We start from the raw sequence: 16,045 nt of genomic DNA, 5'->3' as shown, positions 1-16,045 counted from the left end.
TATATGCATACGGGTTATATAACAAGGACCACCGTGGTGAGGTTTAAGTGGACTGTGACTTCGAATTGAAGCTTTCGCAGAACTTAAGTGTGTCATTTTGGGCTGACCCTTAGTAACCCTCTGATGTGTTACTGATGTGTGTGTGATGAAGTGGTCACGTCTACGAAACATGCAAGGCCTATTTCTGGTACCACCATAACTATTACGAGAGTGGGCGCTGTCTCTCCGCTGTCGCTATTCTCTGAATTGCTGATCAATCTTTAGAGTAGCGCTGGCATCGCTGCATGCTTCACCCATCCTTTGAATAGGAAACGTTTTGTTGTGTGTAGCGGTATAACTAGTATTTCCTATGCTGTAAAACATCTTTAAAAACATTTGACTTGGAAAGGACTATACTCGTCGCTGCAATGAACAGGAACCTGACTTAACTGGTTAATGCCATCTAACTATGTGTCCTGGCCACAAGAGGAGGTCATTACAATTGATTGGTCCGATCGGAGCCGTGGCACTGGGCTCATCCAATAATATCTTCATCCTTACAAGGATGAGGATGTTTTGCGGCAATCTGATAAATCGATATCGACGTTCAAGAGTAGAAAGAAAAGCGAAAAAGAAGGAACGATTGGAGGTAAAAAAGACCAGCGAAGTCATCGAAACGTTCGAGTTCGCTCCCGTACTTTGGTTTTATTTTTGCTGTCGCAGGACGACGCTCGCCTTTGCCACTGACCTGGGGCTTTTCTTTGTTTCTGCCTTAGCACTGTAATCTTAAGCATGTTAACAAAAAAACACAACCTTTACGCTGGTTTCAAAGATTAATAGACGCATGCAAGCTTACAAGGCAAAAGCTGCCTTCCGGTCGTTCCGATAGAATACGCTAAACGATGCCATTATAGCCGATCACCATTGGAATCAAGTTCAAAGTATGTTCGCCGATCGGCTTTCCGCTGTGAATTGGGGGAGTTTTTTTTTACTCAAAGAAATCGCCCACTTTCTGATAGTACAAGCAGTCTCGCTGATAGTGTATGCACTATCGTTAACCTCTCCGGATCGGCTCAGAGGGTCAATGCGATAATGCTCGCTACACACGGTAAGCTGCTGCAGTTGAGCTACTGGACAAGATACCGATGTTGGTGTAATTGTTTACGCAAACTACGTACCGTAAGATACTGGATAAAATTATTAATACAAACCCGCAAACATTCGCATTATATAAAGCTCGACAGAAACTTGATTGAAACGATACATCGATCAGTTTAGCCAATGAACTAGTGCTTTGCGTATGCCTAGAAATAGCCGCTCTATTGGTATTTTAGTAGTTAACGATGTTCTTAAGTGCATTATGTGCTACTTAATCAAAGTCTGTTTCAATATTTACCGCAACTATGACAAATATCCCAAGTAACAATGAAATATCCTTTTGTGCCTTCGTTAATTAGTGTGATTTTCAAAATTTCTTAAAACACACCGACCTTAAGCTCTAAGCTTAAGACTTAATGCTGCTGATAGATAAAATGCATCTCAGAAAAGCTTTGGTCGTACATACCAGTCGAACGACCCAAGCTGTAATTATGTTAAAGTGTACGTGTCCTTCAGCTGGATGTGCCGCCTGACGCTACTTTTAGGTACTGCGTAATATATACTATTTGCTTCTGGTATAACGCACGCACGAATAGAGCAAGAATAGAAAATATAAAGCATCGTCTTGACGTGGTAACGTGAATCTGCGTACATAGAAGCTACCGGTATCTGCGAATAAAAAGGAAGCGAGCCTAGAAGGTTAAAGCTGGACAGCACTTTAGGTACAAGGATTAAGCCTGTAAGACGCATGTTTATGGTAGTGTTTGGCCTTAACAGACACCTAACGTTGAAATTGTGGGCTTCGAAGGGAATGGCTGTTGAACCATTGGGGAGTGAGGTTAGAGTGAAAGGCAAATGGATACAATGGCGCGACGAAGGAGGGGACATAACGATGTGTTGATGAGACCGCGGCAGCTGCCTGCACTTGTAGTCTGCTCTGGTGACTTATGGCGAACCAACTTATATTGGATCACAATGCGGTCTTGCGTCAGCCAGCACAGGATCGTCCAAAGCTTAGCCACGCAAAACGGACATAGCTGCAGCGGCCACAAACGAGTGAGATCGATAGGTCGGCGGAATACAGCGTAACGCAAGCAAAACAAACAGAAGACGTTATTCAAGGTGTGACGCTCGGCATCGTTATTCTGCTAAGACTACTCCTTTGCGGCGTTTGACAAACGCATTATTTTATCACCGAATATATTCCATAGTTGCTTATGGTGCCCTCCCCTATTCTCAAAGAATCTGCTCATGTTGAAAACGTTAAATAATTTTCACACACATATATATATATATACGCCCAGCTGTAGTGAAACGCCCAGATGGCATGGGATAAAGAAAGGAGTGACATATGCTTGCGATTAGTATTACAAGAGATTAGATGTGAAAGAATCTATAATACGTGCCCTTATAAAATACGTGGACCGCAGAAGAGGATTCCTAAAGATGTGTATACATCAGGAAGTGACCAAATATAACGTGGCAATAAAGGGTATGAGCTTACGTTGAAACATATTAAAACCAATATGGAAATCTACTTCGTTTGCTAAGGGCGTGCAAAGGCGGATAATCAAAGCGTATCACAAAAATAGATCTGTGCGGTATCTGAAGTGCTCGTTTTTGAATCGAACATACAACTGTGTCTATATAGTAAGATCTATGATTTAAATAATCTACTTACCAATACGTTTTACCGTGACACACTGTAGACACATCATCGCGGGAAGAATCATTTGCCACTTACCAATTTCAGCAATAACATGTTGTAGATTAACGCATACAAATATATTATACAGACTCTGAAGTATATACGTCCATGGTGATCAGATTTTGTGCTGAGCATTTGTCACTGCAATGATTTACCATAATACTTTGACCTTTGTTGTTATCGAGGTGGAATTAGACGTAGGTAAGTCATACGTAAAGACATTCTGCTGACAAGGTAAACTCCAACCGATTTATGAAAATTAAGCCGTCGTGAAAAAGAACTAGATATATATATATATATATGTATGTTTCATATGTAAATGCGAATAATACGCATTTTTACACTCTGCGTATACGGCTACAACTGTCGTTGTCACTATTGACGGAGTCCATGCGTGATTTTGTACTTTCGTCTGCACACGGTCTAAGCCGGCGGAAGTGTGAGCAACAACGGTCTCGTGGAATATTCGTTATTAGTCTTCACATATAAACACGCGTTCGATTCCCCCGAAGAAATACAGCTTACAACTCAACCGAAAACATCGCCAAAGTTGTTGCTAAAATAAAGTCTATCATCATAGGACGACGTATTGTTAAAAGGCCTGTTAAAATCCGCTAGTGGGTAAGGTGCAATTCTATATAATCTAGTGATTTTTCACTTCCATTAACAATTATATAATTCATTTACATTGAGTTCTCCCAGAATTTATATATATGCAGCCTGAACTAGTTACAACAACAACCCACAGAAACTTCACTAAGCATCTTTTATTAATAAACGTTAATTAAATAACCGGTGAACGATTCTGAGCTATGCAATTATTTTATAAATGATTTATATATAAGATCATTCCGATATACTGTTCGTTCGTTGTAAGTTAATCAATGATAATGTGATAGTCGCCTTAAGAAGGCTCCTGAGGGTTCCTTTGAGTAAATGTCGACCTTCATATCGTCTTACCTGAAGCGAACGGAAATTCCTACCATGCATGCATTATATTAATAATAATGACCTGGCTCAAACTAACTCTACGGCGAAGGTTTACGCGTTGATCATTACAGTATCTGGCATCGCTCAGGAACCGCTGCAATGACTTTTGTGCCGTTGTCTCGTTTTTCTTCCTTATTAGCTCATTTTCTCACTACCTTCTGTGACTGTACGGCAGTGAAGCGACTACTAAGGCAGTATTTCTTCATCATAGCATTAAATGAACAGAAATATATGGAAATCCATGATAAAACCAATATATAAACCTTCTTGACCTTGGACCACAGGAAATTATAGGAAGGTCGTTGCATTTCTCTATTTACCTTGTGCTACTGTTGCTTGCTTTGACTTAACTCGCTGCCCCCGAAGCGTCACGTAACATGCAAACGGTTTCTTAATAATTTATGCATATACGATGCGCTGCATGCGTTAGAGATGCGTTTTCATTTATGATGATGATTAGCATCATTCGGCTAACAGTTTGTTGTCATCTTTTACTTTTACCGCTAGATTCGTTGTTGCGTCATCAACCTCTCATAGGAAGCAAATGAACATGTCGGTTCCCTGTATCGTTCGTAGCGTTACGTTCTTCACCCTCGATAGTAATTATAATAAGCAAATTTATTATTAATAATAAAAAAATGCGCATGCAGATAAAGAAGCTTATTGATAATATTGGAGCCAAAATGGGGATGCCTCGGCTGTAAGCGCTATAAATGTCCCCACGCTACTCCCCATCATATCTGGCTTGCTGGCTAGAGCGAAAAGAGAGCGAGTGAATTGATCAGAAAATGGGAGCTGAAAAGCTATAGTATGGTAGTCTTTCGTTACCAATTTATAGGCCGCACGTCCTCGTGATAGCTTAGTGGATAACTAATCTTAGCGACACGTTGTGGTCTAGGCACGAACCCTGGCATAGACAGACTGGGAGCCAGCCTTCTGATGGGATGCCTAACGGCGATACGGTACCGGCTGATGTTGCTGGCATACAGAGGTTATTACAGGTTGTATTCATTGATCGATCCGCATTTTAGATACTGCAAAGGTCAATCGTGGAACTCTATTTTCTGGCTACCGGCACCTTAATGTTTGAACGTGTTATATAACCATCAATCTTCACTAGTGCACTACCGATGTCCCAAATGATCATGAGCGAGGCGTTCTATAGCAGGTTTTGGGACCACAAGCTCTTAAAGAAAACTCCACCGTGATTGAAATATGCAAGGCCTAGTATAAGTTGTACCTAGCGGCTTAAAGCCTACATATTCTACACGTACTAATTCTGAATATAATTATTATTATACACTGATACAAATTGCTATGTCGATACTTAATTATTTTATTAAGTACAGGTCTTACATAAGTGATGTATTATGCTCTAAAATTCGGAGTTGTGAATATTCATTCTGAGCTTATTCGTCGACATATTATAGTGATAATGTTCAACTGAACTCTATGGATCTCTTCGCAGTTATTACAATAGTCAAAAATAATGGTATTTTTTTACAACAATTTATATTTCCCGTATGGTGGTGAAATCCGTTTGTTTAGTATTGTTGTTGGGTGCCATCCCTTAACATCTGCAATGACTTAGATGCTTCAGGACTATCTCGATCGTCCTGTTGATTGTTTAAAGTCGTCCTGACAGCATGCTTGGGTTTTTCGACCCTGTGCGCCTGTAAGAGTGGCAATATGTGCCCAGGCGCTGAGATGCTTGATTTCAGGTGATCATAGACAGCACTTCCGCGTGTCTTGAACATTGCGGTGACAACATTCTGTTTTCGTTTCGTTCACGCCTGCCGGCAGGCCACATCCTGCCAACATGTGTACATGTTGCAAGTAAATCTAGGGATGGACGGCAAAAATGCATGATGCGGCGCTGAGTTCACACCGTTCTTCCCTGGGAATGACACGATCGTCCGCTGTTGTACTTCTTCGTGTATACATTTTTCTTTTTTCCTGCAACCTTTGCATCAGCTTCTGCGGCACAAACTGCACAGAGAGTCAGGTCAGGGAAAGAGGAAAGAGAAGGCAACGAAAGATTGGATGTGGTGAGCGAAGCTTGTGCCGGAGACGCTTTCGTTGGTCGCCAAAAGAAACAGATAGCACTGGTCACGTCCATCTAGGAGCTATAGACATAGGAACATATGAAGAGACAGCGATAAGGTCCACCTATCGACTTATGTTGAACTAGTTGCACATTATGAACAGATCGAAAGTTCGGTACGCCTTTGTCGATTTGGTCCTGCCAATTTAGCCATTTTAATCCAGGCCTTCTTATGTGCAACTTCTTCGTAAGCGAGTCCTCAATTAAAAAAGTGAATACAATTTTCAACCCTTCAAAAGCACGCCTTCCCATGTACTGCAGATATTACTCTTTAAAGCAGAAAAGACTGGAAATACAACTTACAGCCTTTGCTGCTGATAGATATGACCAGTAGATGACAAATAACGTGGCTTCTATTCGACTGAATGAGTGATCGCTTAGTGTAATAAATCGCTTCCTTAGAAATCTGGTGTCCTCAGAAAAAGCAAGGCAGCGCAACTCCAATAGAAAAGGGGGAACGAACGAATGGTACAGCAGACAACTGATACAGCCGTAAAGTAGCGGCCAATTAGGAGAGACACAAATGCTCAACGTGCTCGCATTCGTCGCCATGACGGCACCAAGTACTACGTATTCCAACTACGAGCTACCGGTTCCAACAGATCTATGGTCGGTCGTAAGCCATTTGATATTTTGTTGCACATTGATAGATCGGAGTAGACACGAGACGGGCTTTTTAATAACCTTTATTATATAATAACAACTAAACACTAACGCTATGTACGCACAATAAATTGCAAATCCCCGTCTACATCATGAAATTATTTAGTACCCGAGGGATTCGGGCTATTTGTGTTACAACCCAATGTTGTTTCTTGATGTCAATGAGTAGTAACGGCAAAGGTGTATTTTTTAAATTTATTGGCATACGAAAAATTACGCTTAATATAGGTATATAGTGATTATTACGACCTCGATTTTACAATTTCACTGCATATTTGATTTTCGAAAATCTGAACGTTACATGATTTTTCTTTGAAAACATGAAACGAAATATATATAAAACATCTGCCATTATGTATTATTAGTATACTGTCACCCAAAAAAAATGTTTTTATAGAAAAGGGGTTAGTTCAAGTGAGGTAAAAACACCACCTATCTGTAGGTATAGGTATGTACTTCGAAACAGTTTATAAACCACCGATTATGATAAGAAAAAAACGACATCTAAGAATTTGGTGAATCTGGTCTTTATAGACTAATATATAGATGTTTATCAGCTCTGACGGGAGCATTTATTGTGCGTCAGTCATGACTAAATTTCATCGATTGTCGATTGCATAGTAGAACCCCAATACGATTTCTGATCACACAAAGCTGGGGCGTCTAGCGGTATTATGGCGCCAGGACAAAATGAACAGCCAACATGATAGGCTACGCTTACCGCTTAACTATAATATCGAGCGCCGAAACCATACATAGACGTCTGCATCATTAGTCTTGTCTAAGCTGCTCATTTCTTAATTGTCACATGAATTATTTGTATCCAGAAACAAAAATAGAGATCATTGTAAACACGTAAACTGGCGTCACAGAGGGGTGAGTTCTTTAAGGGCCGGGCGCTAGTGAATCTGTTAACAAGCCAAGCGTTAGCCAAAGCAAATAGACTAAAAATTATCTATGATAATTAGGCCATTTTCGCCGTGAATGAAACTGTGTTTTCCTAGTAACTAACACCTCTGTAGGGTACATGAAACATATTCTACGATGGTATTATTTCAACAGTAATACATGAAAAGGGATTTTTACTATTTCTTAACAAGTTCATTACGAAACAGGACTTCATTTGAAAATTGCTAGATAAATAAATTTTCAATTTATTATAATTTCACTACAGCTCTGCATAAACGATGATTAATTTTCCGCTTCCATTTTTCGTGATACTAATTTCTGGTATTTTTTTGCTTTAGCCGGCTGCTTTAATAACTTTCGTGCCTTGTGAATATTTGTAGCATAAAACCACACTGTTTTAGGAAGCATCAAAATATATGTGTATGTACATTAAAACATCTTTTTATTCGAAATTAGGCTAACTCGCAGCACCAAAAGCTCTTTTCCTTCCGTACTGCATTTGACGAGCTTCAAAAAGTGTTTGAGCTAGAATGCTTGTCGCGTGTCACGAACTGGGAATTAGACGTTTGCTAATGTAAGTCTGCGTGTGTCGTAAATAGCGTCATGATTCTGCTGCTACTGCCCGTGCCGAAGTGTACATGTGTATCGAAGACTCTGCTCATGGCGCAGCGGCATCGGTAGAAGGCCACAGGTAGCCACCTTCCAGTCACCCCCACATGTATTCTCTAGCATTGTGTATGTGTGTCTGGAATGCTATTAGTGCTGGCAATGTTAGTTGAGGTTCACTGGCCATGTTATCAGTTCAGTCGTCTCTCTACCGTCTTTTGGAGTTGTTGGCCTGATAATCCTGCCTAGATGAACTCTGTTCGCACGCCGTGCCGCTGGAGTAAGGTAATATAGTAAAGGCAAAAGCTTATACTCATTAGGATAATGAGGTCATTGTTTGTTGTCGACAGAAAGGAAGAAATCAATAGAGCCTTACCGTTGCGAATTTCCTTCAGACGGTAATATATGACTAAAAATGCGCAGTGAAGACTTTCAGTTGTGAATGTTTATGTTCCCCTTTTATAGCGTATGACTACCGTTCCAACTGATTATGGATTTCAAAGTTTTAGCAATATTATCTGCAGGCTTCTCCGTTGAAAACCAGAACTTTGACTAAAATAAAATAATGTTTAACAGAGGAGCGCGCGCACGCTATAAAACCTTTATATTTATAAAAACGCCTTACTGTATAGCGCAATAAACGCTGGATAAACATATTGTTTTCAACGGTTTTGACTCTCTCTAACACTTATTCATTAAACTGCGGTGTTGGTCACGTCAAACGATGACTTTTTTACTTTTTACAGCCGTCGACGTCGCAGCGTTGAAATATGGTCCTATGAAACAGACTCTATTCCTCTGGTTTCGATTTTCGATGAATTATTTCAAACAGATTGCTGACAGTGTTGTGGATCCGCGTTAAATGTGGCAGAAAGCAGGAAGGCCTATTTGTATGGATTTAGTGATATTATCGCATTTCCCAGGATGCCCGCTGCTGTGTACTTCTACTGAGATTTTGTCGACAAGTATAAATACCATATTACTTCTTTTGACTCTCGAATGGGAAATATATACAAATGTACGGTAGTGATCTATCTGTAAACAGCACCTAAGCGTGCAAATAAAGCCGCTTAACCAAACTGAGATTAAGCGTATTTACCGGAAATGGTAGCAACTAACGTGCATGAACGAGCGGCGTTTAGGACATTTCAGAAAAAAAAATTTCAGACCCGTTCAGGGTCATTGTCAGTCTTGCTGTAATAATTATCGTTGTTGTTGCTATTGCTGCTCAGGAAGCTCATTCGGTTCTTCCGCTCGTTTGGTAGAAATGCCTATTTCATGTAGCGGGAGACTTGCCTTCGACTAATTTATGGTTACATTAGACTTATTTTTGGTAAATGGGTATGTGCTTAAGGTGTTTCCTCTGGCTTTTGGAGTTCGTTCGCTCATTTACCAAACTAACCAGTGCGGCAAGGCTTTTCAATAAGGCCGTCCCTTCGAATCGCGACGCACACTGGCTCTCTGCTTAGTGCTGCTATATTAAATCTACTACATAGGAAGCGAGCACTGCTTTCGGCTTCAATTGTGACTGGTGTTATATCGAGTCTACAAGAGATACAAGAAGTACTTAATTCCGATGGCTTCCTACACTGACTGTCCTATCGTGCTCCTTTTCGCCAGACTGAAGCGTGGGGAGAATGCCGAAGACAAATAGACACATTAAATAGCAACATATTATATAGATGCGAAAGAGGACTGATATTTTATTTCATTGGACCCTCTACGTGTCTAGTGCATATGTAACTCGAGTTCCCAGTGGGTTGAGCTGCGGCCGGGTTTGTAACATATGAAGGTGATAGCAATATAGTGCAGCTGTGTGACCCATTTTCAATCTCCTTACAGTTTCGCATCGCATATATTGCTTTTAATATTTATACATGAACAGTTTCTTCAGCTCGGTCACGCGACGCCAAAGCTGAACGGTAACAATGGCTAGCACCGTTCGCTAAATAACTTCTTTCATTCGTACTGATTATTCTGCATTTATGCGTATTCAACTGAATGTAAAACGGTTCATTTAAGCCGAAAACAATCGTAGCATACCCCTACTTTAGCTTCATACCATTCTCATACGTATTACATGAGAGCTATGTACATTTGAAAACCATTGTTCTTAATCCGTGCTACATTCGCAGGTCTCTGTAATATCCACGGGCCTTTCTCTTGCAGATGCTTGCAATAACGGTTCTGACGTGCTGTGTAGTCCAATAATCGATCATGATGGTGATGATGATACTTGATTACTAGCACTATATCTACAACAAGTAATCAGCACCATACGACGACAGTGAGGACGTCGACGTCCTGTCGTTCCTCCATGTTTCAAGATGTCGTCGGTGTCGCCGCGGCTACGACGACAGCAATGGCTGCTGCTAACGCAACTAAGACCGCCACCGGCGTTGGTACCCACATAATAACCAGCCTTTGGTACTTAGAAGCGTGGTAGTCTCGACATGAAATACGATGGGGGCAAAGGAGTTTGCAGACTAGCTCTTTGAGCCGTAACCGTCGGTTGAGCAGATGTTTAATAGCAGCAGTAACAGTAAGAATAATAGTAGCGAGAAGCCAGCTGCTAGACGACATCGAGCCTCGCGCCCCCCAACCTTCTTCGGTCAGTGTTGTTCATGTTATCGACACCGACTTGCCTCCTTCCGAGTTGGCTAACTCCCCTGTGTTCTTCTACCCTGTTATGTGGCAATACATTGTTAGATAGGCAGCAGTGCCTTACAATTGAATCGGCACAGTTAGCACCATATTTCGCGTAATACTTATGTTGCAGCGACAACTTAAGGGCTTCAATCATGTTCCATCATTAACTGCAGTCCTCCCCAGCCTTCTCCTTGCCCGTTCTTTCCGTCCGTCCCAAATCTCTGATTCACACTCACCGGACAAACGAGCACATTTACATGTTCATATATCTACGCGCGACGTCCACTACAAGATGGCAAGATGTAACTATACACTCGGCGTAAACGTAGTTGATAGCAGCTGACGTGAACCAGGGTTGATAAATGCTACTGGATGAAGTCCCTGCGCCATAGAACGGCGAAGGCAGTGACTGCCAAACAGATAGGGCCATACTTATGACGTCAGGTTTGTGTTAACTACAATATTCTATAATTTCGTCCTTGCTGTTTCTTCTTTACTCAGCTTAGAGAAGCGTGCTGCATGACTGTCGTTGGCCAGTTTCTTTAACTTTATTAAACTTGAGTCTCTTAATGGAACACGTCAGCTCGAATTCGGCTAGCATTTGACAATTAAAAATCCAGAGCATATCACGTTAGACATGACAGCGAGGCCAATAAACAATTTTTTCAAGATACTAAAATATTTTCTTCTTAATATCTTGATGGAATTTCTAGCTAAGATTCTATATTAGTCGAGCTATTTTAAGAAATCTAGTCAAGAACGTTTATAATTTCGACGATAGATGTTGGCTCGCATGCGCAACCTGTATTCGAAAGGATATCAAGGCTAGTTGCTCGAAACACGACCAAGCGTTGTGTTATTTGTTCACAAGAAGAATTGGTCGCGTGCTTACATTGCGATGTGTGCGTTGGGTGTTTTGATGCATAAAAGGAAATAACTTGTACGCGGTGATGGTGCCTGAGCGCGATAATGCGGAAGATGAAACGTACCACTCAACACTGTTATCAGTTACCGCTGCGCCTGTATGAAATGGATACAACTTCCACATGTTTAATGTGCGCCAACGGTGTGACACTGGCACATAGAGAGAAGGCATCTGTCGGTAAGCTAGTAGCAAGAGCTCCGGAAGTAATTTGGCAGTCAAAACTGACATGGTAGATCCAATCGGCAAAGGCGCAAGGCAAAATTACCAACTACGCCGGTCGAATCTAACCGTTTGTGTTAGTTAACCTGTCCTAATTCGATGCGTTAAATCAGGAGACTTTCCAGGCTACGCGACTCTTTGCGTCGTTTTTTCTAAACCTTTATTTAGGGCTCTCATAGTTTTGTTTGAGTTCAGGTACGTGGTCGAACCTGCCAGAGAAGATAATGACCAGTTCGATGCTTTTCGTTCTTTCGCTTGGGCTTAAGTTATAATAAGAAAACATGATGTCTCTGGCTTGAGGCATGTGGACCGCGCGTATAGGCTTTGACATTTTAAGTTTAAGACAATCTTGATTCAAACAGCTTCATTAACGTGCTGAACTCATCCAAGACTTTTGTTCGCCACTCAGTGTAGAAGATACTGCATTGTGGAGCTGTGGTCTGTATCTCGTCCCTTTCTTTTTCATGGGACGATTCATACGGTAATTTGAATGCTATTTTTGGAATGATACGTACGAACAGTATCATAACTATAAAATATGAGACATTTTCTTGTACACGAGGCAGTTGGTCCAATGAATTTTTCGAAAAATGGGCTATCACTGGGAATACTTCCCTGAGATGTGCTGCTATTGCTACCATTACTATCGTAATGTAAAGTGTAAAAGAGCGGTCTTTCGGAGAATTAATTCAGAGTCATGTGTTGCCGAAGACTGATTTTTTAAAACCTTCGAAAAATTAGGCGAATTTTTAAACAGCTAATAATATATCGCGTCTGACCTGTCTCGGCGTCTAGCAGTAGGGGTATATTTGGATCGCTGCTTCTTTCTTAGCTCTAACTAATTCATACGTCGCCCTAACAGATCTTTGAGTTTGATGCTGAGAACCTGTTATTAACCGCATATATTCTTCGAAATAGCCCTCTTGGAGAGCCACGAAAATATTTTTGCATTGCTGGAGCAAGTAATTAGACTCGACGTAACAACGTACTGCTCTCCTGTTTCGTGCGTCTGTTGTTGTTGTGTTGTACTGCTGTTGTTGTTGACCTATAGTCATCCAGGGGCAATTCTGGATCTGTTCGGCCCGCTATTCGGTGGCCTGCCGGGCAGCCAGGCCACCGCAGGGCACGGCCACTCAGCTCACAGTCACCATGGAAGTGGTGGCAGTAACGGCGGCGGCGGCGGCGGCAGTGGAGGCGGAGGACACGGAGGTGGTCATGGTGGATCCGGAGGCCGAATGACTCGAGTTGGAAATCAAACCAACTCGTCAGACCCAGCCGCAGTCAACTCGCGCATTTTTGTTGGCAACCTGAATACGCATATTGTGTCGAAAGAAGACGTTGAAAGACTCTTCAAGAAGTATGGAAAGATTATCGGTAAGTAAAGCAATAAGTGCAAATTGCACGCATTCAAATGTAGCCTGCCTGCCTGCCTGCCTGCCTGCCTGCTAGTTTTCTGTTGTTCAATTTCACCAATGTGGTAACAAAGCCGCCAGTCATTAAACTGAATTCGTATAAGAAAAATTGTATTATTACCCACTATTCAAGCTTGCATATGCTGGTTTTCGTTGCTTCAGTGAACACGTATAAAAACACTACACCTTCATATGTATTAAAAAAAAAAAGGCGAAATAAAACCCGAAGTTATATATTAGGTGCAAGTGGTTGAAATTACAAAGGATTTTTCAAGTTCCTTGTGTATAATTTCCAATGGAAGAACGTAACAGTGATGAAAACACGTTTAACCGTTTGCACATAAAATGAAAAGACGCAGGCTAACATCATTGTGGAAGATTTCATAGGAACCTCGAAGGTGCGTCATAGTCAGGGTTGCTTAGCAGTGTGTCCTCTCAATTTCGTAGATCGTAGCTAACTGCGGAATCGGTGATCGCCGTATTGAACAAAATAGGGTTTAGGCATGATAGGTGCCTCGACGTACTTACGGACAATAATAATGATGATGATGGTATATTAAGAACAATTTTTTACACATTTTTCATTCTTGTTCTTGTTGACTTAACCAATTAAGCAAAACTTTCTTTTACCACGTTTGAAAGAACAATATATGATACTTGATAACATATTATACAGCTAGCTTTATATAGGTCTTTCTGTAGGACACTAGGAAGTGGAGTTCAAATTTTATATGCGGTCGAAACGTAAAGTATTTGCTCAATATCTGAAACGGGCCAAACACAAGCGGAATATACAATTCGAAGAGAAAAATTGCTCCGGACAACTACGCATTATCGTTAGGGCGCATAAACATCCTTCCGATTAAAAGCCTTTGATGATTATACTAACAAATCTATCTGTATACTTTTTCACTTAATTTGTTTTTAATTGCTACTGCATACGAGCAAACTTACTTGTTATTATAGAAAAAGCACAGAGGAATTTTCAATTGGACGCTCAATTCTTAAAAGGCTGAATAGGCTTTTTTCTTATCAGGTGTCATTCCTCATATCGTGCCTCTGTTCCACACTAGCGACTCTTTTTCATCAATGTTATGGTACTTTTTTCACACTTTGATGGGAAGTACGCAGCATTAGCTGGACGGAAATAGTTCAGTATGTTTGCCCGCACCATTTTTGTCTAGGTCGTATACCTGCATGAACTTAGAAAGATGCCAGGAAGGGGGAGGGGTTACGTCTCTGTGTACAACGGACAATGACGATTGCCCGTATCGCGCCATCCGTTTGTGACTTTACAGACATCTGCGGATAACTGTCGTGGTTGTTTTTACTTAGATACATTCAACGGCTGGAAAATCTGCTTGATTCTTTTCGAGATGCTTTCCTGCACATCGCGCCAGTTTCCGCTAGCTTTCGTTGAAATGTGCCAAGTCCTTCTGACAGTGTTTACACTTACAGGCGACGGGGGTACGCACTAAACTGACTTGAGCGAATCCACGCAAAAAGTTCAATCAATTTTAATATTTTCACTTTCGTCTCTTGCTTTGAGGCTTGGTTTCAGATATTTTACTTCTTGTTATGTTTTACTCGTCAACTTAGATGCAAGTGTGCGCCCGATAAATTTCATTTGAAGGTGCTCTTTATTATTAAAACCTGAAGGTACAGTCACCCGGATGTTTCAACAGATTTTAAACATGAATCGTTTCATTGAGAAGGTATAGAATCCAGAAAAGTATAAATATGTAGTCTTTTGTAAAAAAAAAAACCGATCAGTTGGCGTAATGAATGACTCGAAGAACGTTGAAACGACTATATGCATGAAGTGTTTTTGGAAGCATATGCCATGTGTATATGGTACACACATGCTCCAATGCTCTAAATGAGCATAAATAGAGAACCATATCAGCAATGTAAATATGATGGTGCTAAGGCCATTAAATTGGGATAAACGGTACCAGAATGAACTTAGCTAAAGACGTATACCTAATATTGACATTTGGAGCTGAAAAATAAGATTTAAAAAAAATAATATAATGGCTAGAATAGCTTCTCAGGAAGAGCTAAAAATTGAGCCAAACTACTGTGACCTTAATGGAATATTTAAATAGCGGTAGCGCGTTGTCTTCTGAAAGGACTGCAATATACTTTTGTCCTGCTGTTGGACGAAGCCCCACCATGAATCGGGAATGAAACAAGCTAAGGCACTCGTTAAGCTTATACTTTGCCCTCTCTGATCGTAAAAATAGACTTAATAATACAAACAAAAAAAATATATAAATCCAATAGAACAATACTAAAAAATAGATAGCATCAATTAGCAGAATCCAAATCGATGCTTCGTAGTACTTTTTACATAAGTATGCGCCTTATTTTACTGGTTGCTTCTATAGGAATTTCAATGCATAAGGGCTACGCATTCGTGCAATTCACCGACACCTATGATGCCCGGAACGCTATTCTTGGGGAGGACGGGCGAACCGTCGCAGGACAAATACTCGGTAAGTGATGACAGAACAGGCAGGGTCAGAAAAACGGAGAATGTCGTCCTCACCAGACTTTGAGAATATCAAACGCCTCAAGATTCTGAGACGTCGACTAACATTAAAAGACTACAAGCATGCTCCTAAACGGCGCGATAGTTGCAGGGAGGCCCCTGGTACAAAAATGGGACCGAGGCCATATGTGCAACACTTGGCTGTCCCATCAAGGAAACTTGCATACAGGCAAGTTACACGTACAGACAGATTTTTCTGCCGTTCAGTAGATACAAATTTAGCATATAT

At 41.0% G+C, this 16,045-nt stretch overlaps 1 protein-coding gene across 2 annotated transcripts in view; it reads left to right on the top strand.

Moving 5' to 3' along the window:
- Window positions 1–16,045, top strand: part of LOC111273955 (uncharacterized) — a 76,537-nt gene that overhangs the window by 29,643 nt on the left and 30,849 nt on the right. For both annotated transcript variants that reach the window (XM_086967470.1, XM_022855991.2), the window contains 2 exons: window positions 12,902–13,224; window positions 15,653–15,760. In XM_086967470.1, the coding sequence (XP_086823596.1) occupies window positions 13,086–13,224; window positions 15,653–15,760 (247 nt within the window). In that variant the 5' untranslated portion in view covers window positions 12,902–13,085. The remainder of the gene's footprint in view (window positions 1–12,901; window positions 13,225–15,652; window positions 15,761–16,045) is intronic.

Source organism: Varroa jacobsoni, unplaced genomic scaffold, assembly GCF_002532875.2.
Source record: "Varroa jacobsoni isolate VJ856 unplaced genomic scaffold, vjacob_1.0 scaffold_240, whole genome shotgun sequence".
NCBI lineage: Eukaryota > Metazoa > Arthropoda > Arachnida > Mesostigmata > Varroidae > Varroa > Varroa jacobsoni.
Note: the sequence above shows the minus strand (reverse complement) of the source record. Positions and strands in the feature narration are given on the sequence as shown.